This window comes from Silurus meridionalis, chromosome 5, assembly GCF_014805685.1.
Source record: "Silurus meridionalis isolate SWU-2019-XX chromosome 5, ASM1480568v1, whole genome shotgun sequence".
In the NCBI taxonomy this organism is placed as follows: domain Eukaryota; kingdom Metazoa; phylum Chordata; class Actinopteri; order Siluriformes; family Siluridae; genus Silurus; species Silurus meridionalis.
The window spans coordinates 18,364,999-18,389,713 of record NC_060888.1 but is presented as its reverse complement, the minus strand read 5'-3'; the positions used below and the strand labels follow the sequence as shown (position 1 = coordinate 18,389,713).

Sequence of the window (24,715 nt, the reverse complement as noted above, 5' to 3'; positions counted from 1 at the left end):
TGGTCTTTTGATTTTTTGTGTATGAACTAAGTATAAATTCAGAGATCATCGGTGGGTGGGTGGTGGGGTGCTATAAAAAAAATAAATAAAAAAAACCCCTGATTAAATAGCAATAAAAGCACATCCCAGATAGTCTTACCTCATATACGTTAGCCAAATATTCATTTTTTTGAATAATTGAATAAAAAATTATACTTTTATTAATTTGTTTGCAGTTACATTTAAGATTATGGAATGTCCACAATACAAACTCACTGCCACAAAGCCCAATGCACTTTATCCTCCAACCTTTTTTGAAAAACATAAAGGCAGTGAAAATAAAGACTATTTCCATAAATGTTTAAACATTTCTTACAAATGGATCGCCAATTATTATGGAACTACTTTCCAATTCTGCTGTTACAAAATAAAAAAAATCTACATATTCAACAGTACTGTACTGTGGTGTTAAAAAAAAAAAAACAGGCCTAATTAACTGACATGCTGACAATCTCCAATTCATTCCCTGGTCTTCTGCTTTTTCTTGTGAGAGTCACAGTGGCAGCAAGCTACAGTCCAGTCTCTATTCTTGGTCACAGACTGCAGATCCTCCATGGGAATCCTCATATATTCTGTGGGCAACTGTGCGACATTATCTCTCAATCAGGTCCTGGGTTTGCGAAGGCATCTCCATCCGGAGGAATGTGCTTGATTCAGCTCCATTTACGGTGCCTGAACGATCTCGACTCTTCTTTATTTGGCGAGCAGTGGCTCTCCTCTGAATGTCATTCTTCTCACCCAAGAGATTACCTCCTGTAGCCCTGTCGAGGAAGTACATACTCACAACCTTATCCTTTTAAGCTTTGGATAAAGGTGAGGACATAGAGTGCTTTGACATCTACAAACTGAGCACTTGTTCCAGCACTGCAAACAGGAAAAGCGACTCTGACACAGCTTGTGCTGCCCTGACCCATGTGTCAATCTCACACTCCCATCACTCAAGATGCCATGATACTGAACCTTCTCCACAATCGAAAAGATGAAATACTGAACTCTACTCGAGTAAAGCTCATTAGTACTGCAAACTGGTTGTAAAATGATCCAAGAAGCATCCCAGGGCATTGCACGGTGTTTGCTTTTACTGTCAAACTTGTCTATAACCCAGATTGGCAGCAACATGTTGGGATGAACAATCTCAAATGCACACACACACACACACACACACACACGTACAAGCGCAATACCCTACCTTCTGCGTGGCAGGTGGAGGAAAGGATGATGCTCGGAGGTCGGAAGATGTAAGGCAGGTAACGGGAGATACATTTCATCTTTCCCCAGCTGTATTTCGCTCTCTCAGGTCGACACGTCCCGCTGTGTGCTCCACATGAGCCGTGCTGTGACTGTGTCTCCACAAAAACAAGCATTGAAGGAACCAGTGCTGGAGTTTTGGAAGCGTCGCGCGCAGTTAACGGAGTGTGTGTATGTGTGTGTGTCCGTTAGCCGTATATTTTCCTCTCCTCCCATCTCCGGTCTGGAGGTTGGACTGTTTACAGAGTTTCAGGGAGGGGCACTTCAAGGGGTAACAGTTAATATGTTTATCAGTTTTTTGCCCCATGACACAGCAAGGAAACAGACTGACCGCCTTTCAGCGCCAACACATGCTCTACCCCCGAGGGGGTAAACAGTCTGCAACAACTCCTGCTTCCGTTCTGTGTACGATTATTATCACAGTAAGGTGCAGACGTGTAGAAAGAAGCGCACTTCCAAAAAAACCCAGACCAGATTATCGCCTAGAACAGAAAATCTAATGTAAAAAAAAAACAACAACCATAATCTCGTTTTGAGGAGTAATTCTCCTAGTTTATTAGAAAATGCTGTTAACAGCGCCATCTAGCGGTTCGTTTTCATACTGTTACTCGAGGGAGAAAAGTGTTTCACGTTTGAATTCTTGACAATTAAAACACACACAAACAAAGACACAGTCTTGGGAATGTATGGCCATAAGACACATTTTGTACACAAATCCAGTATGCAGACAATCATCTGAGTTGTCTGAAGATTAAAAAAACAATCTGGGTATTCAGTTGTTAATAAACATGACTAATTATTCAAATTAAGTTGTTTATTGTATTATTTTACTGTATTGCAAATTACTTCTGAAATCTATACAATTAAAAAAACAATATCAGTATTTATTTATAACTAACTAAAATTGTTTCATCAGACCAACAACTGTAGCAGGTATATAGATGGCCTGGCTAAAACCTTTAGTATATACTGAGTGTTAAGCACTGAGTAATCAGCAAAATGAATGAGTGATCTTTTGTGTGTATTTGTGCATGTTTAAAATCCACATTTTTGCAAACCGAATATTACATTTTCAGATCAAATCAACGGAACAGCTAGATGACCACTTGACACTAATTGTTCAGAAATTTCCCCACTGTGGGATGAATAAATGTATATCTTATCTTATCTTATCTTATCTTATCTTATCTTATCTTAATGGTTGGGTCTCAAGCAACCATTTTTCCATGCCATTAACATCACCACTAAATTATAACAACATAGCTCTAAATAAAATGTAGATGAATACACCTGAATGCAGGCCTTCTGTTTTATCTAATGCTTCTTCCCTCTGTTCCATCACTAGTTTTCACTTATATTTTTGAGTGGGCTTTTTCTAGGTAAAGCTATAAACTGCTTAGTACTTAGTTCAGGAGAATGCACTAAAGTTGTGGCTCTGGGTTACTGATCAGAAGGTCTGGGATTTAAGCCTTAGTATTAGAAAGCTGCCCCTGTTGGGCCCTTGATCAAGGCCCTTAACCCTCTCTGCTCCAGAAGTGCTGTATCATGGGTGACCCTGTACTCCTAACAAGCTGGAATAGGCAAATAAAATTTACTGTGCTGTAATGTATGTGTGACAAGTAAATGCATCTTACTTACTTTCATTTATTTTCTTATCTTCACAAGAGTTTTTTTATATATGATGCACATGCACTAAAATCCACTGAATAGGAAGCAGATAATGATTTGAAATAGATAGAATGGATAAGGGGTTAACAATTTTATAAAAAAGAATTGCATCCCAATATGTCTTCACTCAAATTGAACTCTCCCGTCTTCCTGTGAAAACAGTAGTTATTTTTCAATTTCAGTATACAATTAGTCTAAACCCATTGGCTTTTTTCCTTATACTAAAGACACCCATCTTTTAATGACCCATAAACCACACACTGCAACAGAAATCGAGCGAGAGGAACCACTGTGGGGCTGTGAGATTGGGTATAAGCTTTGTGAACAGGTGCCATCTGCTCTCATCCCCTGAGCATCAGCATATCAAAGAGTTGACTTCCTCTCTCTCTCTCTCTCTCTCTCTCTCTCTCTCTCTCTCTCTCTCTCACACACACACACACACACACACACACACACACACACACACCTCCTCACTGCCTAACTCACTGTTGGAAGCCCTCACTGGCTTTTTTAAAAGAAGCACTAAAATCACTACGGGTATTTATGAGCCACCAGGATTTCTAATTATAGACTATTAAAGATTAAGGTTCTTATAGTTAGTAATATAGATACCTTAATGATTATCAGTCACTGATAGATAGATAGATAGATAGATAGATAGATAGATAGATAGATAGATAGATAGATAGATAGATAGATAGATAGATAGATAGATTCATCTCACTTCAAAATTTACATATTACAGCAGCACAGAGTAGAAAAGTATACTAGAAGCAATTTATATTATATATGTAAATAATATATAACAAGAGAATAAATGTAGACATATACAGTATATAAAGAAGTATATAAGATAGAGTAACCTAACAGCTAATTGTAAAAGTCTGAATTTAAAAAAAAAAAATGTTTAGACCTAAAGAATCTAAGTTGGCATGTGATTATTTCTGTTTCTACAGAGCTGTCATCACATCGTTGTAGATCTTTTTAGCACACAGATAAATGACCTTTATTCAGCATGATGTAGATGCATCAGGTCGGTTGCCTGTTGCTTTCAAGGCAGTAGAGATTTAAGTATGGAAATGTAAAAGAATTGTGGCATAGGAACCTGACACACTAATTATTAATTATGGTTGAATTTACTATACAATGCCTTCAGTAGAGAGGGGGGAAAAACAACTATAATTTTGTTTGCAAATATTAATCCTTGTGTTCTGGTGCAGTATATACCAGTCTTTCTGACTTTAAGGAGCGGGAGCAAACATTTTATTTAAAATGATCAACCTTTTAAGCAGATATGAATTAGGGGAAACAATAAAAATACACAAATCCCTTTCTCATGCCTGAGGATGCTCCTACTAGGAGGATTGTGTATAAATAAAATATTGGGTTAATCTGACAAAGTAGCAAAGTGAATTCACCTATTAATAAATAAAAAAATACAAATAAATAAAGTTCATGTGTCTTTTTTGGTATCTAATTTATTCAGATGTCATACTTATTTGGTATCTGGGTTGTCCTCAGGTCAAAATGTTCAGAATGTAAGATGAGCAACAGGAGACAATATTGAACAAAAACAGAAATGAGCATGCACATACAAAATATCATGAAGTTTAGTTGAAAACGAAACGAACACATAGACGATCGTGCAGACAGAAAGGAAATATGTTGTCGAAGGAGTTGAGAGATTGGAGAAGAGCTTTTTCCTACCTTCAGCTGCGTTTACTTCAGTCGGACCCTTCACTTGGGCAAAGCACCAGCAGCTCTCCTCCGCACTGCCTCCGCGTCCTGGAGCATTCAGAGCAGGAGACAAATCCGAGTCACCACCAGCAGGACAATTCCGTCTACATTGCATTACACGGACATTCACACGCATCTTACCGAGCATGGCTTAGAGTTCCTCTTCAGCCGCTTGCTGTTTACTGTACTCCAGCGCTCATGAAAATGATGAAGGACATGAGTAATGATTGAGATGTTATTTCTCCACTGCGCTGCTCCACGTCAGAGATATTTTCATTCTCATCAATCACCTTTCACTGTAGTTCATATCCACCCCCCCCCAACTTTGCTGTAAGTAGGTAGGACTGAGGGGTGGGTGTGCTGATAACTGTGTGCTCAAACACGCGGAAATTGTTTCTACACCTTTAATCAGGAAGCTACTTAGTTTCGACTGATCCCCATTCAGGCTTCAGTCTTCTTTCCGGTTCATGCTCAGGCTTCTCTATGCACCTGTTGAGAAATCAAGTTAACAAAATGACATAAAAAATAAAAAATAAAATAATACAAATAAAAATATATTTCATTACCCATGCACATGTTTTCCTTTATTCGTGTAATTTGAGTCAAACCACGCAGACACAAGTCTAAAGCTTCAACTCAAATTTCAGAAATGAGAAATAATGTGATCTCGACAGCTTTGACCATATTGGCCAGACAGGTTTGAGTACTTCAGAAACAGCTGATCACATGACATGGTTCTCCCAGAGTCTATAACAGGGGTCACCAACATGGTGCCCGCGGGCACCAGGTAGCCCGCAAGGACCACATGAGTAGCCGGCGGGCCTTTTCTAAAAATAGCTGTTTCCTACTTTGTTAAATCATTGTTGATAATTATTATGAGAAATCATTAACATGATCAGTGTCTTCACATAGATCAATAACATTAATTGTTAATAATAACATATAATAAAAGGTAAATTGAGCAAATTTGTTATTTCAGATCAAACTGAAAACTGTGTGTGTATCAAACCGGTAGCCCTTCACATTAAACGGTACCCAAGAAGTAGCTCTCAGTTTCAAAAAAGTTGGTGACCCCTGGTCTATAGTGTTTACACAGACTGGTGCGGAAAACTGAAAACATCCAGTGAGCAGCAGTTCTGCAGGCAGGTATGTCTTGTTAATGAGAGAGGTCAGAGTAGACTGATCTGAGCTGACAGGAAGGCTACAGTGACTCAAATATCCACTCTTTCCATCCGTGCTGAGCAGAAAATCATCTCCTAAAGCTAAATATATTGAACCTTGAGACAAGTGGAGTACAAAATAAAAGAAAATTAGGTCAGTTTTCACTTCTGTTTGCCAGGAACAGGAATCTGAGACCAGACTCAGTGAATAGTGGAAAAATGTAGGCTGGTTTTAATTATTGAAATGTAACTTTCAGAAATCCAAATGCAAAAGCAACATTACAAATAACAATAGAGCTTAAACATTTTTTGTTTGGAGGAAATGTGCACAAATGAAAATGTATTAATTTTAAATAATCATCTCCGTCTCATTATTACTCAGCTTCATCATTTTTACACAAGCAGCCATGAATCCTAGATTATAGTACTGGATTGTATTATAATCTCATGTATCTTTGTGTAACTTTATAAACTCTTCAGAAATGGTCTGATCTATAAAATGTTCTGTAATAAACAGTGCCATTGTACCAACCATATTAACGTTTGCTTGGGACTTTAATGTTGACATTTCCATACGTCATTTCCGGTTGCAGCAATTTTGGCGCATCTTACCAACGTCTTTTGCTTTGCAAAGTACAGAAGCAGCCTGATATGTGTATACAATTAATAAAGTGTTTTGGATCACTCAATGTAGCAGGAGGAAGAGCTGACTGGTGAGATATGTGGCGCCTGAAAGCAGTAGGACACAAATCAAGTGTGTCTGGTAAAGATCTGGAGGAGTTGAAGCAGAAGAGAAGAGAACATGAAAAAGGTGTGTTTATGGATTTGTACTGGTTTGGATTTCTGTTTAGATAAATACATGCATGCAGGATTATCTGTGTCTATCAATGTTTTATGTGCTTCTATTTTATTTGTCCCTCCTCAACCTGTCTGTAGTCTTGAGACAGGCAAGGAGAGACAGACAGCTGGTCAGTAAGAGGCTTTTGTTAAGTGAAGAAGAGCAGGAGAAAGAGCTGGTTGAAACAAACCGTGCTCCTTTTTCTCAAGACCAGGTAACTGCATTTACATTACATTTATTTATATTTATTCGGTTTCCTTTTTTATCCAAGATGCTTTACATGTCAGCTACATTAATCTGGCCCACATATTGTATAAAGCAGTTACACTTTAGGAAATAAAATGGTAAGTGTACTAAGGCCTTGTTGTGGAGTCACATTTAAGGTACAACTTTAATACATGCTGTAATATGTAAATTTCCCTCTGGAATGAAGGAAGTGATCTGTCTGACTGACTAACACAGCATTTGAGTTCAACTAAATTGCATATGTCAAGAACCACATGCAGTATTTGTGCAACATTTACAGTTCAGGACAAAAGTGACTTGTACACCTCGTATGTTACCTTAAATTTTTAATATCTGTGCCATTTCCATTTTGGGCCATCACCCCATCCATGTTTGGAGTTTTTCATTTGACAGGTCACTTGGTTTTAACTGTTAAACAATGTTCAAATATTTACTAAAAGAACTTATGCATAGAAAAGAAAAAGCACAAACCTTTTTGTCTTTTGGCAGTGAAGGGTGTTTATGCTATGAGATTTGACATTCTTGGTTGTTGTCTGAGCAGTTTTTATGTGACGCTTTCCTTTTTTTACCAATTGACACAATTTTACTTATTGACTGACTTGTCTGTTGCCAAAAACAATATGAACACCCAACAATAGATTGCTATACACATAGTATGTAATGCAAGAAACACACTAAGGAGTAACAACGTAGAATTAATTTCTACATTAAAGTAAATTAGTTCTTGTACTCTATGTTGTTTTATGTTTTAAACGCTAATGTGTGTGTGCATGTAGATTCGAGAGATGTTACACAATGTGCAGCACGGTGGAGAACAAAAAGCTGCTCATCTGGAGATACTAAGAAAGGCACTAAGAGACCCTGAGACTCACGTCATCTTTACGAAGTAGGCTTACATTTTTTATTTATATAGACTGACTCGTTTGTAGTGCATAATTGTTGTAAATGAACGTGTTAACGCAAAATTAATTTTAACTGCACTAATTTAATTAACATTTGATTAATACAGCGTGCAATTCCATTCCGTGACCATTTTTATTAAAAATATAATTAAATAAATATAAAAAAAAGGCTAAATTAAAACCTTCAGTGCAACGCACATTTATTCACATGTATAGTCCTTTCTTTACTCAGATATTAATTTTTTTTTAACTCCACTGCAAAAGAATTTATAATCACTAAAACATTTGTTTTACTGATGCGCCTCAAATCTAGCAACAAAATCTGCCACAATGTACACATCCGGCAATTAAAACCGTCCGTGTGGAAACATAGCAAAGTTCCGTTCGGTGTCCTGATGATTTATTTTTTTTTGCGTTTAAAACAATTTAAATTTAAAACATTTACAAGTTTTCTTTTCTTCATGCTGTAGGTTGAGTATGGTTTTACTAATCATAAATATACATGTGATACATTTTAATTGATTGACAGCCCTAATAAGTCATTTTTTTGCATTGCGTTGCTGAGGCCCAAATATAGTGAGTGAAAAAAACATCGCACTTATGTGCATATGAGTGGCAGCCTGGATAAACCCCTTCATGTGGTTAATTTTGGACATTTTTTACTTGTAATAGTAACAGAAATACGTATATCTGTTTACGTGTCTCACTCAGAAATACTTTCATAGAAATAATTCATAGCAGTTTACAAAGACAGAACTTGAAAAAGTGTAAAGGGACAAAATATCTCCTTCCAATTCCTCTGAAAGACACCCACCTAACTCTAATGGTGCATAAATTACAAATACCCTGCTTAAATATTACTTCAATAAAAGGACAAAAGTACTTGATATTGACTGCACTTAATATTTGAAAGTAAAAGTACTGATATTTAATAACTATATTTTAACAATTTTTGCATTTTATTGTTCCATTCTCCTCTGTTTCATACCTTTTTATAGTGAGAGTTTTCTATTTTTTATAGGTACACACAAATACTCTTACTCTACGCAAACACTCCAAACTGTGGGGGTTACGTTTGTGGTCTTGCACTGATTTATTTAACACAATTTATGTATCCACTTCAATGTAACAAAGAATGGCATGTTTTTTTTCTGAAATGCAGTGGGGGAAAAAGCAAATATTACACATTTTAAGTGGTGAAGTAAAATTTTCCTAAAGTGAAAACGCTCTGATAAAGTACAAATACTCCAATAATATTTATAATAAAAATACTTTGTTTTGCTTCTGCCTACGTCTATTTTTATAACCTAATCTACATATAGAAAAAGCAAAAGGTACTGGCAAATTAAAGTATTTTAAGTCTACAATGGCAAACCCAATCAATCTGTTTTTTAAGCATTTCCTTTTATTTTTATTATTATTTTTAACTAATGTCTTTTTTTATTTGCTGCGATCTTAGTGTGTGTTGGCAGAAAAAAATACATTTTGGCCAAATCACAGTTTTTCTGTTGTCATTTTTTGGCTTTTTTTCCCCCCAGAATGTTTTATAGCACATAAGACAAACATGTAATTTTGTTGTATTTGCTCTTTAGGGACATAATAATGGCCTAAATTATAAATAATCTCATCATGTGTTCGAAGAATTCAGAATATACTTCTTCAGAGGCACTTGTTTATATATTATTGTATTATTTGTATTTAAGCTTTCACCTACTTCTAATTAAATTTTTATTTATTAAAAAAATAAAGACCATCTTCTAAAACTAATATCATGTACTAAATCATGAATTAAATCATTTTTGAAACATTGTAGCATTAGAGTTTAGTCCAACCTTGCCTTTAATGCAAATCTGCTTCCTCCTGTTTCTTAATAAATATTAATTTATTCATCCCTCTCTTTTTAGACTGGAGAACAGCATGTACGTGCTGGTTGGGCAGCTCAGCGGACACAATGCTCAGTGCCAGCTGAAGGCAGTGCGGTGTCTTCATGAGCTCTCCAGCTCTCCTCACCCTGGTGTGGGGCAGTCGTGCTTGTCTGCAACTCCATATCTTCTCACATATCTCTCTAGCCCCAGTGCCAAATTTACAGTTAGTGAAAGTTATATTCAGAATTTTCAACTTGTCTATATAGTGTATAAAACATATTTTAGTTTTGTTTGTATTTGTTTTACATGCATGCGCAGGAACTTTGCCTGTACACGTTAGGGAATCTGTGTCCAGAGGGTGCTGTAGTAAAAGAGAAGTTGGTGGTCCAGGGGATAGTGCCTGCTCTGGCTAATTGCATTCAGGTAACCATCTCAGCAAATTTGTTCAGGTATCCATCACTTACTCTTTTTTTTCCATTAAGCTCCTTTTACAGGGTTTCCGCTGGGTCTTAAAAAGTCTAAAAAGTAAATCTCAATTTTAGGCCTTTAAAAGTCTTGCATTCTCTGTTCTATGTCTTAAATATATGCAACAAGTCTTAATTTTCTGATGTCCATGTATGGCTACCTCTAATGCTCATCGAAATGCTCCTACAGCACTTTAGAATGTTTTTGTATGTTTCTGTGGTGTTGTAGTTCTTTCTTCCGCTAGTCCAAATATAATTGGTTGTTTTACAATACAAATGAGACCAATATGCAATAACCAATCAGCTTTCTGTTATTGGCACGAATCTCTCTTGGATTGTACCACAGCCTTAAAATTGATTTTATTTTTTAGCTATGGGGAAGTGCAAGTTTAGCAATTCTTGGCTTGAAAAAAAATTAATTTAGGGCTTTTTTGAGGCCAGTTGCTAACAAAGTTTGTGTTTTAAATGTAATGATATAGATTTTAACTTTCTTTCTTGATGGTCTTAAAATGTCTTAAATTTGACTTTGTGAAACCTGCAGAAACCCTGTTTTAGGTAGGCTGTATAGTGTATTTTTTGATCCTCAGAATCAGAGATGTAACCTGGCCGTGATGGAGGCAGTGGGCTTTACATTGTCTCAGCTTCTTCAGGATAAAGATGCTACAGAAGTTATTCCGTGAGTTAAAAAATTCAACCTTAACTAAACAAATCCCTTTATTAGGCTAAAATAAGTATCAAATAAGGAAAAGTGCAGTTTATGTTTCAGCCAAAATGCAAGACAATACATATTCTTTGTGTTTTATATTTCGTTCCATACAACGTCATTAGTCAACTAAAAAAATTCTCATCACGAAGTCCACATTTTGACTCTTTTCCAGCAAATTTTATTTTGCACACTGGAACATGATTGGGTTTCAAATGTTACAATGCAATTAACTTTTACTCTGATATGTTCAATCCCATATATGTTTCTAAGATGTTCATAATGGCAGCAGTTTTCCCATTCTTTGTCACTTACAACTTATTATTAGGTATTTGTTATGATGTTTTGGATGACTTTGATATTCAATAATATATCTTTCAGGATGGTCATGGCCTCTGGATTGGTTCCTCACTTGATTTCACTTCTGACTCCAGATCCGGAGTTTGGTATGGGAGCCGCCATCGAATGTGCCTGGTGTTTACATTATATAGTATCACGGTATGCTACCACGCCCCCATTTTCTATAAGCCTGGTTTTCATAATAGAAACTCGCCAACAAATAAAGGGTGACCGAAAAGTCACCCCACAAAAGGAAAACAAACTTTTTAGCAAAATGTAACTTAAGCTTCTTTTCAGGTTTTACATCATAAAACTAATTAATTGACTGGCAGCTTCTTAAAATAAAGCACAATAAATCATAATAGAATAAATTTTCAGCTTGGGATTCTAATTGAATTGCTTCTGATTGTACAAATTATGTTTGCTTTTTATGTTATATTATTTGTTTTTGTAGTCTGTCTGATCCCTCCACCTTGATAACTGAAGGACTCTTCTCACAGTGCAGTAACCTCCTGATTACACTAGGAGGGGCTGTTGCTAAAGAAAGCACTAATGACGGTGTGGAGTTGGTGAGTTCATTCAAAACCTAAAAGCCCTGATACAGATTGTAAAGGTGTAATTTTCTTAATTGTCTATTTGGAATGTACATGCATAACAATTTAGACCATTAGTCATTTGATATTATTGGGTATTTATTTTCCTTGTAGCTGATCTGGCCTTTGCTGCGCTGCTTGGGCAATATGTTGGCCAGCGGGGTGTGTGAGGCTGCAGGATGCTCAGCGGGTGTAGAGGATGTCCGTCTCTTAGCAGCTCTGTGTGTGTTCAGCCAGACTTACCTAACCTCCTACTGTGCTCTAAGCAGGGAGAGCCTGTGGGTCCTCAACAACCTCACAGGTAGTACCATCAGCAAATACCATGATGATAGAGGGTCACCACAGGAAATGAAGCATGAGAGGACAAATATGATCACTTATAATTAAAAAAATAAAGTCAGTTGTGGTTTTATTTGTGCATACTCAACAAGATTTATATTAGACATTCTCTGAATGTCATTCTGTGTTCCTTTTGGTTGCAGCTGGTTCACTTGTGTTTTGTTCGGCTGTGCTGTTTTTAAACATGGTACCAGCTCTTCTTCAGCTTTTACCCTTTTCTAATGGAATCAATACCATGGTAAGAGACAACATAACATATATAAACATTCAAACTAAGTTTTATATAAAAATCACTGCTCCATAATCTATTGCATTGTATTATTTTGTCTGATCTCTGCTAGTGAGTTGAAACTAAATTACTTTCTGACTTTCAAAAATTCCTGACATGTCAAAGCTTGACCTACTGCTGAGTTCAAATATTGACCATCTGTCTGTTGACCACTAACTGTCTAACACCACTTCTGTGTGTTTAGGTGCTAAGAGTTCTGGGTAATGTTGCCCACTGTGGTCTGGGATACTGTATACAGCTGACGCAAGCGGGTCTGCTCCCTGTCCTTTGTACCACACTCAAAATGGCTGATCCTGACATTGTAATACTGAGCTTGGAGGTGTTGCATTTGCTGACTGCGAGTAGCCCACAGGTAAGTTGCACTCACACACACACACACAAAATGAACTGATTGCATTTTTGCTTTCGACGACTTGCATTTTTTAAATGTTAAAGGTTGTTTCAGACAACAAATAGCAGGTATTGGGATCCCATGGGAGCCAACAAAAGGTTTCTGGAGCAGAAGAACACAGAGCAATGAAATTACAGGCTTGGTAGGGAAACAAAATCAGCCAAGTCCATTTGAAATAAACACAGCAGGGTACCAACAAAACTGTGGGAGCAGTTATTTGGTCAAAATGTCTTTGGGATTGAGTGAAAATAGGGTTAAAAGTCTTTACCTCATGCTTTTGTTAGTTGTGATTACAGATTTCTTAGAATGTTGTACTGCCTGGTAATTTTTTTTACATATTGCTCAATTGTATTGTTCTACTTATATTTGCTTCGTTTAGATGTTTTTCACGTGTCTACAAGCTAGTTTAACAGTGCTCTTTTTTTTCAGGTAGCTGAAGAGTTTATCAGGATGGATGGCATTTCTCTTTTGGAAGCAATTCAATATAACAATGAAAATGAGCATCGTCTTCGAGCATCGAACATCTTGGACTACCTGCATGCTCACTAAAGCGTTCATACAGCCTGTAATAAGGCATATTGGTTTTCAATTAGTGTGTGTACATGAGGAATAAAAACATCTGTGGACATGGGTCGGTTAACTGTTTATTTCTTGATACACTTTTTCCTGCAGTTTTGCATTTTTTTAAACAATAGTTTATGCAGTGGTGTAAAAAGGATACCCAGTTAACCAACCTTCAACTCATTGTATAATTGTGTAGTTGTGTTTGCCTCCTTTATACAACATTGTACCAAACAGGCAATATTAATTGAGCCCATCATCAGTTTGCTACTTTTAATGTTCTCACTGCTGCACGCACTTACATCTTACATTAAAAAAAAATATACAAGATTTAAATGTATTTTACATCTCACTTCAGACTGATGTGACAACGAACTGAACAGGATTTGCATTCTTTATATATGTAAAGACAGAACAAACATTTTTACATCTGTAACTGTTAACATAATTCAGTTAAATTAATTTTGATATCTTTTAACAATGGTCATTGCCCCAAAGCAGCTTTACAGAGTTAAAGAGGTTATAACATTTTAATTCATATGTTGAGTTAAACTCCCGGAGATGGAATGCGGCAGGAACCTTTAGACCAGGGGTCACCAACCTTTTTGAAACTGAGAGCTACTTCTTGGGTACCGATTAATGTGAAGAGTTACCAGTTTGATACACACAGATTTCAGTTTGATCTGAAATAACAAATTTGCTCAATTTACCTTTTATTATGTTATTATTAATAATTAAGGATATTCATCTATGTGAAGACACTGATAATGTTAATGATTTCTCATAATAATTATCAACAATGGTTTAACAAAGTAGGAAACAGCTATTTTTAGAAAAGGTCCGCAGGCTACTCATGTGGTCCTTGCAGGCTACCTGGTGCCTGCAGGCTCCATGTTGGTGACCCCTGCTTTAGAGGAACCACACTCAAAAAGGCAAACCATCTGTATCTGGGTGGCACTGAATGTCCATTCATTATAGTTTTATCATTGTTGAGGTGTGCTGTTCAGTGAAGGGAGCTTAAATGAAAAACTTCATGCAAATTGCATTCTTAAGCCACTGTAGCAGAATGTTTATATTGAATAAACTATAATTACAGTCCAAGTCCATCCTAACAGTTTATCATAGTCCAAATTCATCATCATGAGTTGCTCAGTAACTTCATGAATCTTTAGGCTGTTTATGTGGAACCAGGGGGGTAACAATCTACAGGGGCAGGATAGATCACTACATTTATATCAATCATAATACGTCACTAATGCATATATTATGTATTTTTTCATTTTATGTAAATAAGGGTTTGTACGTATATCATGTCTAACCATGGGTTTGAGATAACGAATAGGGTAATGCAGGAGGAAGAAGGAAGAGGAACTGCATGCTTCGGACTTTTATTTTGAATTTAACCTACGCTACAATATGTACACAAACCAGAAATGGATAATTACAAACTCAAAAATCACAAAACGAACAATTTCATCAGGTTTAAGCACTGAAAATATGTGATTAACTAACTAGATAACAAGGAAAAAAAAACAACAGCACGGGTACAGTGGGAATGCGGTTTTTCTGATAGTATTTGCGTTACTGCTGATATGACACTAACACCGGTACGTTTCTGTTCCTGGATATAATGACAGGATTTTGTATTTACTTGTATGCATTGCATTTGTATGTTATGAATGTTTAAAACCTGCATTATTTTCAGAAGCGCTGCTAATAATTTTGCTACCTGACAAGCTAATTCATTCCAGCCATTCAGTTCTGGTGTCTGGCGTTCGCCTGGTGAGGAAAAGCCAAGAAAGTTTTATGTTTTAACAAATATTTAAGAAGTTATTTGTTAGTACAGACAACTTGGGCCTGACAGTACGGTAACCTGTATAACTTTCAGGTTAGTTTAGCTAGTTAGCGCTTAACTTTTGAGCTGTAACAGCCTAGCAGTTTAGTTCATATACTGTACTTTATTTGCAGCTGATATTAATGTTTCTCTTCGCATGGTGTTTGTTATATTTAGTCAATTACATTTATATAATTTCAGTAAAATTGTCATTAGGTTGATATATAAATTCATCTTTTGCTGGAGAATTAGCTAAATAAGTCAGTTACACTCTCTTAAACGGACACTAGGGGTAGGCGATTATGGTGTCACGATATTTGTACCGGTTTTGACGGTATTCGATATTTAGTGTCACTAATAAAGTCTGAGCAAAACTGACGTCATATTAAAATTGTTTTGATTTACACAGAAAATATAATATCATGCACACATGTTCAGTTAGTAAGGTTTCTTGTCAATGTGAGTAGAAGTGAATTTAGTCGCTGACATTGAGGGAACACTATACTGTAGCTGTGATACTTTTAGATAAGGATTCAATAACTGGTAGTTTATATGTAAGGAATAAAGCATGACCTTTTGTGCTGTCGGTCACTTTCAGTAACTGCTTTACCCTGGTCACGGTCTTGATGGTTATGGTTTGTGGAACACAGGGAATGAGAGAAGAATCCGTCCTAATGGGACACTGGTCCATCGCAGGGTGACAGGGTGTGCTGTTATAGGAACGGAAATAATGTGATGGTGTCATGCTACTAGGATAAGTTAATTATTTTCCATTATACATCAGTTAGATCTGGTCTTCTGATTTGACTGGTTGAGCAGGGATCAAGGGTACTCATATTTCCTGTGTGCATCATTGCAATTGTCTGAGTTCCCATATATTTTCTAGTTTGAAAAGGTTGTTATGGTAGGGCTGGGATATCAGTAGACATTGAAAAAAATGCTTTTACAGCAGAAGAAGTTTTGACTTAAAATAAGAAAGCCTGTCATTTGCCACATTGCGTCTGAGATGACAGAGGCTTGATAGTAATTTCTTGTTTGTTTGTAAAGGCAATATCACATTTGCAGTGTCTGTAATTAGCTCTGATACTCTCTTTATGTGATCATGCTTGAGGTCAATTCCCAGTCCTGGTGATATTCGTTATAACCACACTCTTGCTTGTGTAATACTGCTAAAATACCGCGATGTTTTGAAGTGTTTAAAGGATTTTCTACTTATACCACAGCAACTTATCAACAGTTAAATTTTTATGTTAATTAAAACAAAACAGTTTTGTTTTTATTTTACATTTAAGGTTTTGGAACATCTGCGAGACGGTTGGTTTTTGCATTTGTTTTTCTTCTCCCATGGTGGAAATCTTGCTGGCTATCTCAAAGTCTTCCTAGACTCCTAATATTAGATAAGCATTTCCTTAATGGAAGTGCCTCCATATCAATGATTAGGTTTTAGTTTATTTATTTAGTTTATTACTACAATAATATACACATGGAAGTAGATTACATAGAAGGTGAATTAGCTGTTATTAAGTTGACCGGCATTATTGCATACCTCTGAATACCTGTTTGACTTATAGTCACTTATTATCTGAACTTTGATTAATTACTGTTCATGATGTTTCAATGAGGGGTAAAAAAGATGTTTAAACAAATTTATCATGAGCTAGACATATTGTAGACATATATAAAACACTGAATTTTTTCCTACCTGCTGACTGTGTGTGTGTGTTTCAACAATTGAACTCTGGTTTTTTTTTTTTATTATTATTTATTGTAGATTTTTCTGTGGATAAGCATTTTTCAGAAGGAGTGTTAGCATGATGCAGCTGGAGGCCCCGTTGCGGCTGTGTCATAACTGTCTGTGGTACTTTAAGTTCTCTCCGCGCCTTCTGTCGCTTTCTGCTTTTCCCAGGCAAGTTTGTATTTTTGTGCATAATTTATGTATTGCAAGTGGGGGTAAAAAATGTGTAAAATTCTTTTTTTTTGTACTGGAAAAATGTTCTAAAAAAAGTCTAATCGTTTATGTTGAGGTGCTTTATTAAAAGTTCACTTAATGCTGAGTCACAACTATAAACACGTTTAACATTTTTAATGTGTAATGAATAGAAAGTTAAGCCAGTTCCAAACCTTAGGTATGAAACGATATTAGTATACCAGTAGTGTAACTGCAAGTTAGAAATTACTTAAAAAGAACAAAATCAGGATAATCCATATTGTAAATGTGATCGGTTTGATATTAATATCATAACATGTTTGCTACTCATAATAACTTAATACTTGTTATATAAACTGGATATTACAGTATCTGTGTCTCAATATGTAATGACTGCTTATGGCAACAAAAAAAAAATGATGTCTTATTTAAGCTGTTTCTTCTGTTTGCAGGTCATCCGCAAGTTACTATGACGTTCTTGGGGTTAAGCCTGATGCATCACTGGAGGAAATAAAGAATGCATTTTTTGATAAATCCAAAAAGGTTTCTTTTCAAAACATTTCCATTTCTATTAGTCATTTGGCAGACACTCTAATCCAAAACAAGCTGCAAAATAGGCAGACAGCTGACAGGACTTTGAATGCAGAATATGTAAGGATTTATGTTCTGAAATACTTGAGATTAATGCTGGTTTGCATAAATGCATGAACAAGAATGAAGTGAATAAAAAATACAAAGAAATTACAAAGAATAACAAAGAATTACAATGCAAGTTAGCATGCAGAGTAAAAATGAAGTGTTATCTTAGATTTTATCTGAAGATAGAGGTCTTTGACTCAAAACGGAAATAACTTCATTTTACTGGAATGCTTTAATGAACTGCTTTATTTTTAAATCAAACAGGCTCCAGCTTCTGATATTTGGTTTGTTTTACACACACACACACACACACACACACACACACACACACACACACACACACACATATATATATATATATATATATATATATATATATATATGTGTGTGTGTGTATATATATGTGTGTGTGTATATATATATATGTTTGTGTATGTATTTATGTATGTGTGTGTGTATGTATATATACATAGAGAGAGAGAGAGAGAGAGAGAGAGAGAGAGAATTTGTTCTAGAATATTGCCGTACAATAAAATTACATCTCCTCATTACCCGGACACTGGAGCAAAAACAGAGCTCATCTGTCATGGTTTCATTCTGGCTTCGTGTGAACCAAACCAAGGCCGGGTTATCAAGGATATCAAGGACAGTGTGTTTTTGTGCAGCTAAAGTACACAGAACGTTTCACCACTAGAGGGGTCTGTTTCATTATAGTGATGTAGGCGTTTTATTTCTTTCTGTATTTCTTAATTCAGGGAAGTTTATCGCACACAAATGTTGGTTGTCTATGCAATTGTCGTGTAGAATATACATATGTAATCTCCTGGGACAAAAGAAAAAAGGGACAAGCTCGAAAAGGCAAATTCTTATCCTCGATTTGGTTTTAAAAACAAATCATTGGTTTGGAAATTAGCAAGACTTGAAGAAATAGACAAACTAATTTAGTATGGCATTATTTAGTATGGGTAAGACAGCTTTTTACAGAAAGAAGCATCAATCTTGTTCCATTTAAAAACCTATACACTGAAGCAAAGAAGTTATTTTATTTGCATATCCCAGTTTGTTAGAAAGCTGGGGTCAGAGCACAGGGTCAGCACCCCTGCAGCAGAGAAGGTTAAGGGGTTGGACCTTGTTTAGGGACCCAACAGTCGCAGCTTGGTGGTCCTGGGGCTTAGTTGAGAAAAATTGTGGACCCTGACATGATGAATTTTACATTTTATTATGATTTTATTTTTGTTCAAGAAGTCTATATATATGTTAATTTCCCTATTTCTAGTGTTTTCCCCCAAAAACAATTCACTGCGGCAAAATTAAACAATCAAATGGTGGCACGTGAAGTCTCAGTAGTGCATTTCTTTGGTCCTTTGTCATTGGGTTTGTTAATAATATGTTGCCGTTTTGGACCTTTTGTTTCCAGCAGTGTTTATTACAGTGTCATTAACATATTTGTGCTAAGGTATATTTATATTATAATAGTTGTGGTTAAATAGTTTGCTCAAATGAAAGATTTGCAGCATGCTGTAGCAATTGGATCATGTCTGATAATTTATAGTGTTTGGCCATAGGGCAGAGTCAAACAAGCTGTTATATAATGGTACAAATTTAGAGCAATGGAGACTATGTTTTTTGCAAAAGGCAGTTGCAGCTGCATCCATGAAATGCTTTGAACATACTTATTATGAATGCAAGGCAGTTTCCCATTTCCCAGCTGCTTTAAAAAACGTTCAGAACATCAAATTAGCAAATGTATTATTAAGTTTAGTATTATGTTAACCATGCCAGTTCTAGCCTGGGAACATGAGCAGGACGTTGTGTGAAATGTTATTGAACGATGAGTTTATATTTGTCTTTGAGTTGCTCGTTGTCTCTGCGGGTCCATGGCAGACATAAGGGTACTTTGTACATAAAGAGGGGGTAGATGAAAAGATGCCTTATTTCACTGAGAGAGAAGTCCTGGAAAAATTCGATGCTTCTGTATAATGGCTCAACTCGTTTTCCCAAGCCCGATTTGTGTGTCAGTATTTTGTTTAAACAAAGCTTTTTTTAATAACTTTTCTCTACCTCTTTTCTGTTTATTCAGCTTCACCCTGACAGTGACCCTTCTAACCCAAGTCTTCACAGTCAGTTTGTTAAGTTGAATGAAGCGTACAGGGTGTTGAGCAAAGAGGGCACCAAAAAGGAATATGATTTCCGAATGAGACATCAGACTGTCGACTATAGTTATAGATCCTCTTCCAGATACACACACAACCCCAGGTAACCCCGCTTAGTCTTCGTACGGCTCCTTTTGTTTAAAAAATATTGTAATTGAAAGATTTTTGTGCAACTCCTGCATTTGTATGTCTCCTTCCCTTTCACAGCTCTGCTGAGACAGCTGAGGATGTGCGCTACTGGGAGCAGTTTCGGACTGCTCAGGATTACTCGGAGGAAGGCTGGCAGAAGAAGAGGAAGAAAAATTTGCGCTTGGTGGGCTACTGCATGATCGCTATGCTCCTGAGTATCGGCACCCATTACTTTGGGTTCAGGTAGTGGGAGAAACACAAACCACACTACAATTTGGCTGATGCTAGTATTACACCTTATGCATTTCAATTTTGTTGGAAGAAAGGTGGCTGAGCCCTTTTATTGTTTAGATACAGTTTAATGAAAAGAAAAAAAATACATAATGTTAAAATAAAACATTACAAAATATAAGTTGAAATTTTAGACAAAATACAGCGAAATATTTTTTTCTCAGACCTACTCAGTTCTAGTTTGAAGAAGGGAGTGTGTGACATCTGGCAGAGTTAGAGCAGATGTGTGAAGCAGAATGGGCAAATATTTGCCAAGCAATCTGGCAGAGTTAGAACAGATATGTCATGAAGAATGTTTGGGGGAGTGGGCTAGGAGAGGACCCAAAGCTGAGGAAGATACAAAAAGATTAGAAGCAGTTTTATAGTCACATTTTGAGTATGCATATTATATTACAATAATAGAGAAGCAAATGTACATTATTTGTCAGATTTCTAGTTTGAGAGTGAAAGAATATTTGAGAAACTTGGTGTGCTGCTAGCTTGTAAGATATCCTGATAAGCAATTGTGTAATCCTGAATGTAATAGGTGGCTAACTAGTGCTGGAAATAGAGTCATCTCCACTGATTGATTGGGTTGATATTTCAGAGTGCCAAAGCATTTGAGAAATATACTTAGTCCTTCACACCATCTCTGGAGGTTAGTAGGAACCTAAACCATTTCAGCATGACAAAGAATACTATTTATGCTATGAAGCACTAAATACATGACAGGACATGCAGTTAATGGAAAGTAATCAGTATGCATTCAGTATTATAGAATGGCCCTTTAAGAAGTTAGTTCCTGTTACTACATTTATTCTGTTCTAAGATTTTACAGTATTAAAATTTACAACCGACTGTTATGAAACAAAAGTATTATAATTGCACAAGTTTCAGCTGACTGTTAAACATTAACATTTATGCCATTTGGCAGACAGCATTTGACAGAGCGACTTACACTTATTTCAGTTGAGGGTTAAGGGCCTTTATACCTTTAACAGTCAAGACCAAAATATGTTTTCACTATATCAATGATTACACACAAATCTGTTTACTGTATGTGAAGTGCCATAAAAACACCTAGTCAGATTGTTTAAGTAGAAACTATAAATCTAGTGCTTTGAGATAAACCTGTATTGAACTACCGTCTGAGCTACTGTTATGGAAAATGAATCAGAATAGAGAAACTAACAGCACTGTGGTATAAATGTGTTTACTATTTAGAATGTAATTGATGTAGCAGCTAGGACTGTGATGTGCAGTCTTATATACAAACACTGTATTCCATTCACAATTCCTTTTATATATATCATGTATATACATAAATATATATATATATATATATATATATATATATATATATATATGTGTGTGTGTGTGTGTGTGTGTGTGTGTGTGTGTGTGTGTGTGTGTATATATATTTTTTAATGTATAAATTAGGTGTTTTTTTCTCTTTCGGCTTCTCCCATCAGGGGTCGCCATGTGTTTTTTCATCCCCCTAAATAATATCCCTGTACATGTTTTGCTTCTACATTAGCCTCTGCTAGAATATGTGATGTTTCAGCTTTTTTTTGGCACACAGTCTGGTCCAGAGCCTAGATAAATCCCACTAATGTATGTTCACTGTCGTTTCCTGGTTCCTGTTTTTTATTTATTATACCTGTTGTAATCTGCTTAATGTTTTTACACCTTTACTGGGACTGAGCTTCACAGACTGACATCACCGGCAGGCACATTAATGATTAAAAAAATAGTCATTACGCCTGATAAACAATTTGTGCCATCATAGTTAATTCAAAACTGTTTGGCAGAGATCGAACATACCATCAAGTGCAGCTGTTTTGAGTCCAGATGTTATTCCAGATAATAAAACTGCTATGTTTTAGCTTTTGCAGTAAACAAACAAAGTGAAATGGCAAGACAGAGTAACTATATAGTAATATTTATACCATAGCAACTGCTCATTCATGAATTTATTTAATCAGCTAATGATGTGGCAACAGCACAATGCATAAAATAATGCAGATACATGTCAAGAGCTTAATGTTCACATCAACATCAGGGGAAAAAAGTGTCCTCGGTGACTAACCGTGACATGATCACATGATCTCCCAGGATATTTATGCTCAGCAGTCTCTAATGTTACACAGAGTTTACAGTGAGCAGCAGTTGTGCAGGCAAAAATGCCTTGTTGATGAGAGAGGTCAGGGGCGAATGGCCAGAATGGTTAGAGTATACAGCAAAAGGAACTCAAATACTCACTCCTTTGTAGCTTGAATCTTGAGGCAGATAGGGTACAGCATTGTCTGTGCTTTAACTGTCCATTTTCAGTGAGTCGGTGCCAACTGTAGCCTCCAATACTTTCTCTTGGCTGATGGGAGTGTGTGAACCCTGTGTTGTCTTTTGCTGTTGTAGCCCATTCGCCTCAAGGTTCGACCTGTTCAGCGTTCTGAGAAGACCTTTCACTCCATGGTGGTTATTTAACTTATCATAGCCTTTCTTTCAAATGACCATTCTCCTCTGACCTTTCTCAGTACTAAAGCACAGAACTTCTGCTTAGTTTTTTTTTTTTTATCCTACTCACAGGGGAACAGCAGTTTCTGTAATACTTAAACCAGAGCCTGCACAATCAGCCATGCCAAGTCACTGAGATGATATTTTCCCCTAATTTAATATTTGATGTGAAAAGTAACTGAAGCTTTTGACCTGCATGATTATATGCATTGCACTTATTGCACCATTGTCACATGATTAGTTGACCGGGTACCTGCACAAACTAATAGGTTTACAGGTGTTTCTAGTAAATTGGCAAGTGACTGGATATAAAGTAACAACATGGAGTAAATCTGAATGTTTATTTACAATGTGTTTTCTTTTAAGTCATTTTTTTTAACATTGTTGTTATTTTAATTTTTTAGAAAGCTGGAGGAAATACATAACGACTTCATGGATAAAAAGGATAGTGTCATCACTAAAATCTACAATGAATCCAAAGAAAGAGCCAGGTATGAAAATATACATACAATGATCAATGTGGTGGTGTGATGTGAGAGTTACTCTTATTACACCACAGTTCATTATTTTCCATTAAATTCCTGTTCTGATGGATTTAATATACATTTGCAGTTTTATTTCTAATGAAACTATTTCTTAAAGAATAACATATCATACTTAAATAGAAATCAGTTTTCAGTTTCACTTGATAATGAGGATGGCCTTCATAATCAGATATTCTTTCACCTTCTGAAGTTATTAAGACAAAACATTCAAGTCTGTTCGGTAAATGTGTCCTTAATAAAACCTCGCCTTATTTATGTTTATACTTTTTCCTTTGTTTAAGAAAAAAAAAAAAAAAATCTGCTATTATATGAAGATATACAAGTTTCTGTAGAAAGGATAACTTATTAGGCCACGCACATGAATGTTTGCCTTATTTTCCGAACATCAAATCAGAACACTATCTGACCAATCAGAACCTATGCTGTGGTAAAAATATAAATAAAACATTAGAAATTACAGGCATTGTGCATATACAATAAAAGCAATATATACAGTATGTGGATAGGGAATCGTAGTTTATATGCTTAGTAGGCCCTCATGTTTGGTTACATCAGCATTGTTTTTGTTTTTGTTTTTCATACAGGGTAAATGGTTTTAAGAAACAACAGGAGATCCTGAGACAGAAACATGCAGAATTTTTGGAGAGATACAAGCTTCGACAAAGTGGCAAAGAGAAGTAGATATATCATACAGACATTATGAGACAGGGTAGTGTCATTTACTGGAACTGAGTGCACATAGATGTAGCAGGTTGCTGTGGGAGGTGGATTAAAGGTGCTTAAAAACCAATAATAATAATAATGATAATCAGTGTGCGACATTTGCGAACATGTCCAGGATGCAGAGAAAACGAATTCGTAATCATTTACAAAAACACGTCAACGATTGGATGACATGCTTTTTAATGAAGAGTGTGTGTACCACAAGTCATGGTCAGTAGAAACCCGGCTACACATATGGCAGGTTCTAAATAACTGCACTTGGATGAAGTTCTATGGAAAAGAGTATGTATGTGTTGTATTTTACTACCTAGGGTAGATTAAAGGCAAAAAGTGAAAGTAATTTCCTTACTGCAATATAAAAGCATCAAGCAGGCATCATTTCCTTATCAGTATGTATTAAAGACAGGATTTTTAGTGATGGTCGGGCTTTATTTGCAAAATAAATATATACAGTGGAACCCGGTTATCTCGCCCTCGGTTACCTCGACAACCCTATTAAGCCGACGTTTTTGAAGTGAAACCGCCAAATTCTCGCTTTGTCTAAGCATTTTTTATCGGTTATGTCGCCGAACCCTAATATCTCGAGCACAAGGGGGGAA

At 36.1% G+C, this 24,715-nt stretch overlaps 3 protein-coding genes across 7 annotated transcripts in view; 2 read left to right on the top strand and 1 right to left on the bottom strand.

Moving 5' to 3' along the window:
* The window catches only part of LOC124386466 (serine/threonine-protein phosphatase 2A 55 kDa regulatory subunit B beta isoform), a 63,099-nt gene extending 57,703 nt beyond the window's left edge, over positions 1-5,396 (bottom strand). For 2 of the 3 annotated variants that reach the window (XR_006925931.1, XM_046850319.1), the window contains exon 1: positions 1,229-1,651. Coding sequence is in view for 2 of the 3 variants with exons in the window: in XM_046850319.1 (XP_046706275.1) it covers positions 1,229-1,403 (175 nt within the window). In the remaining variant the exon portion in view is untranslated. Of the gene's footprint in view, positions 1-1,228; positions 1,652-4,662; positions 4,741-4,833; positions 5,182-5,258 lie in introns of those variants that run through there. The other variant, XM_046850320.1, reaches the window with a different exon arrangement.
* A 1,045-nt stretch (positions 5,397-6,441) lies between these two features.
* tmco6 (transmembrane and coiled-coil domains 6) lies at positions 6,442-13,452 on the top strand. The gene is made up of 12 exons (XM_046848795.1): positions 6,442-6,663; positions 6,789-6,904; positions 7,713-7,822; positions 9,743-9,926; positions 10,022-10,126; positions 10,755-10,843; positions 11,252-11,368; positions 11,664-11,778; positions 11,917-12,103; positions 12,285-12,379; positions 12,615-12,782; positions 13,251-13,452. The coding sequence occupies exons 1-12, from the start codon at positions 6,573-6,575 to the stop codon at positions 13,368-13,370; spliced, it is 1,497 nt and encodes a 498-aa protein (XP_046704751.1). The 5' UTR covers positions 6,442-6,572; the 3' UTR covers positions 13,371-13,452.
* Positions 13,453-14,586: 1,134 nt separating this feature from the next.
* On the top strand, positions 14,587-24,667 carry dnajc4 (DnaJ (Hsp40) homolog, subfamily C, member 4). 3 transcript variants are annotated; one of them, XM_046850368.1, is made up of 7 exons: positions 14,587-14,989; positions 17,005-17,122; positions 17,596-17,686; positions 19,863-20,038; positions 20,143-20,307; positions 23,253-23,339; positions 23,978-24,667. In XM_046850368.1, the coding sequence occupies exons 2-7, from the start codon at positions 17,028-17,030 to the stop codon at positions 24,072-24,074; spliced, it is 711 nt and encodes a 236-aa protein (XP_046706324.1). In that variant the 5' UTR covers positions 14,587-14,989; positions 17,005-17,027; the 3' UTR covers positions 24,075-24,667. The 3 variants fall into 3 exon arrangements, with proteins under 3 accessions (XP_046706324.1, XP_046706322.1, XP_046706323.1); XM_046850366.1 differs by having other exon boundaries at positions 14,592-14,989; positions 16,988-17,122; XM_046850367.1 differs by lacking the exon at positions 14,587-14,989 and adding an exon at positions 15,009-15,164 and having other exon boundaries at positions 16,988-17,122.
* The last annotated feature ends 48 nt before the right edge of the window (positions 24,668-24,715 follow it).

Excerpts from the sequence above, each read along its gene's own strand:
- tmco6 (XM_046848795.1), top strand. The coding sequence starts at position 6,573 with ATGTGGCGCCTGAAAGCAGTAGGACACAAATCAAGTGTGTCTGGTAAA. Across the intron at positions 7,823-9,742 it reads ACTCACGTCATCTTTACGAA|ACTGGAGAACAGCATGTACG; the intron begins GTAGGCTTACAT and ends CTCTCTTTTTAG. Across the intron at positions 12,380-12,614 it reads CTAATGGAATCAATACCATG|GTGCTAAGAGTTCTGGGTAA; the intron begins GTAAGAGACAAC and ends CTGTGTGTTTAG.
- dnajc4 (XM_046850368.1), top strand. The coding sequence starts at position 17,028 with ATGATGCAGCTGGAGGCCCCGTTGCGGCTGTGTCATAACTGTCTGTGG. Across the intron at positions 20,308-23,252 it reads ACCCATTACTTTGGGTTCAG|AAAGCTGGAGGAAATACATA; the intron begins GTAGTGGGAGAA and ends TTAATTTTTTAG. Across the intron at positions 23,340-23,977 it reads GAATCCAAAGAAAGAGCCAG|GGTAAATGGTTTTAAGAAAC; the intron begins GTATGAAAATAT and ends TTTTTCATACAG.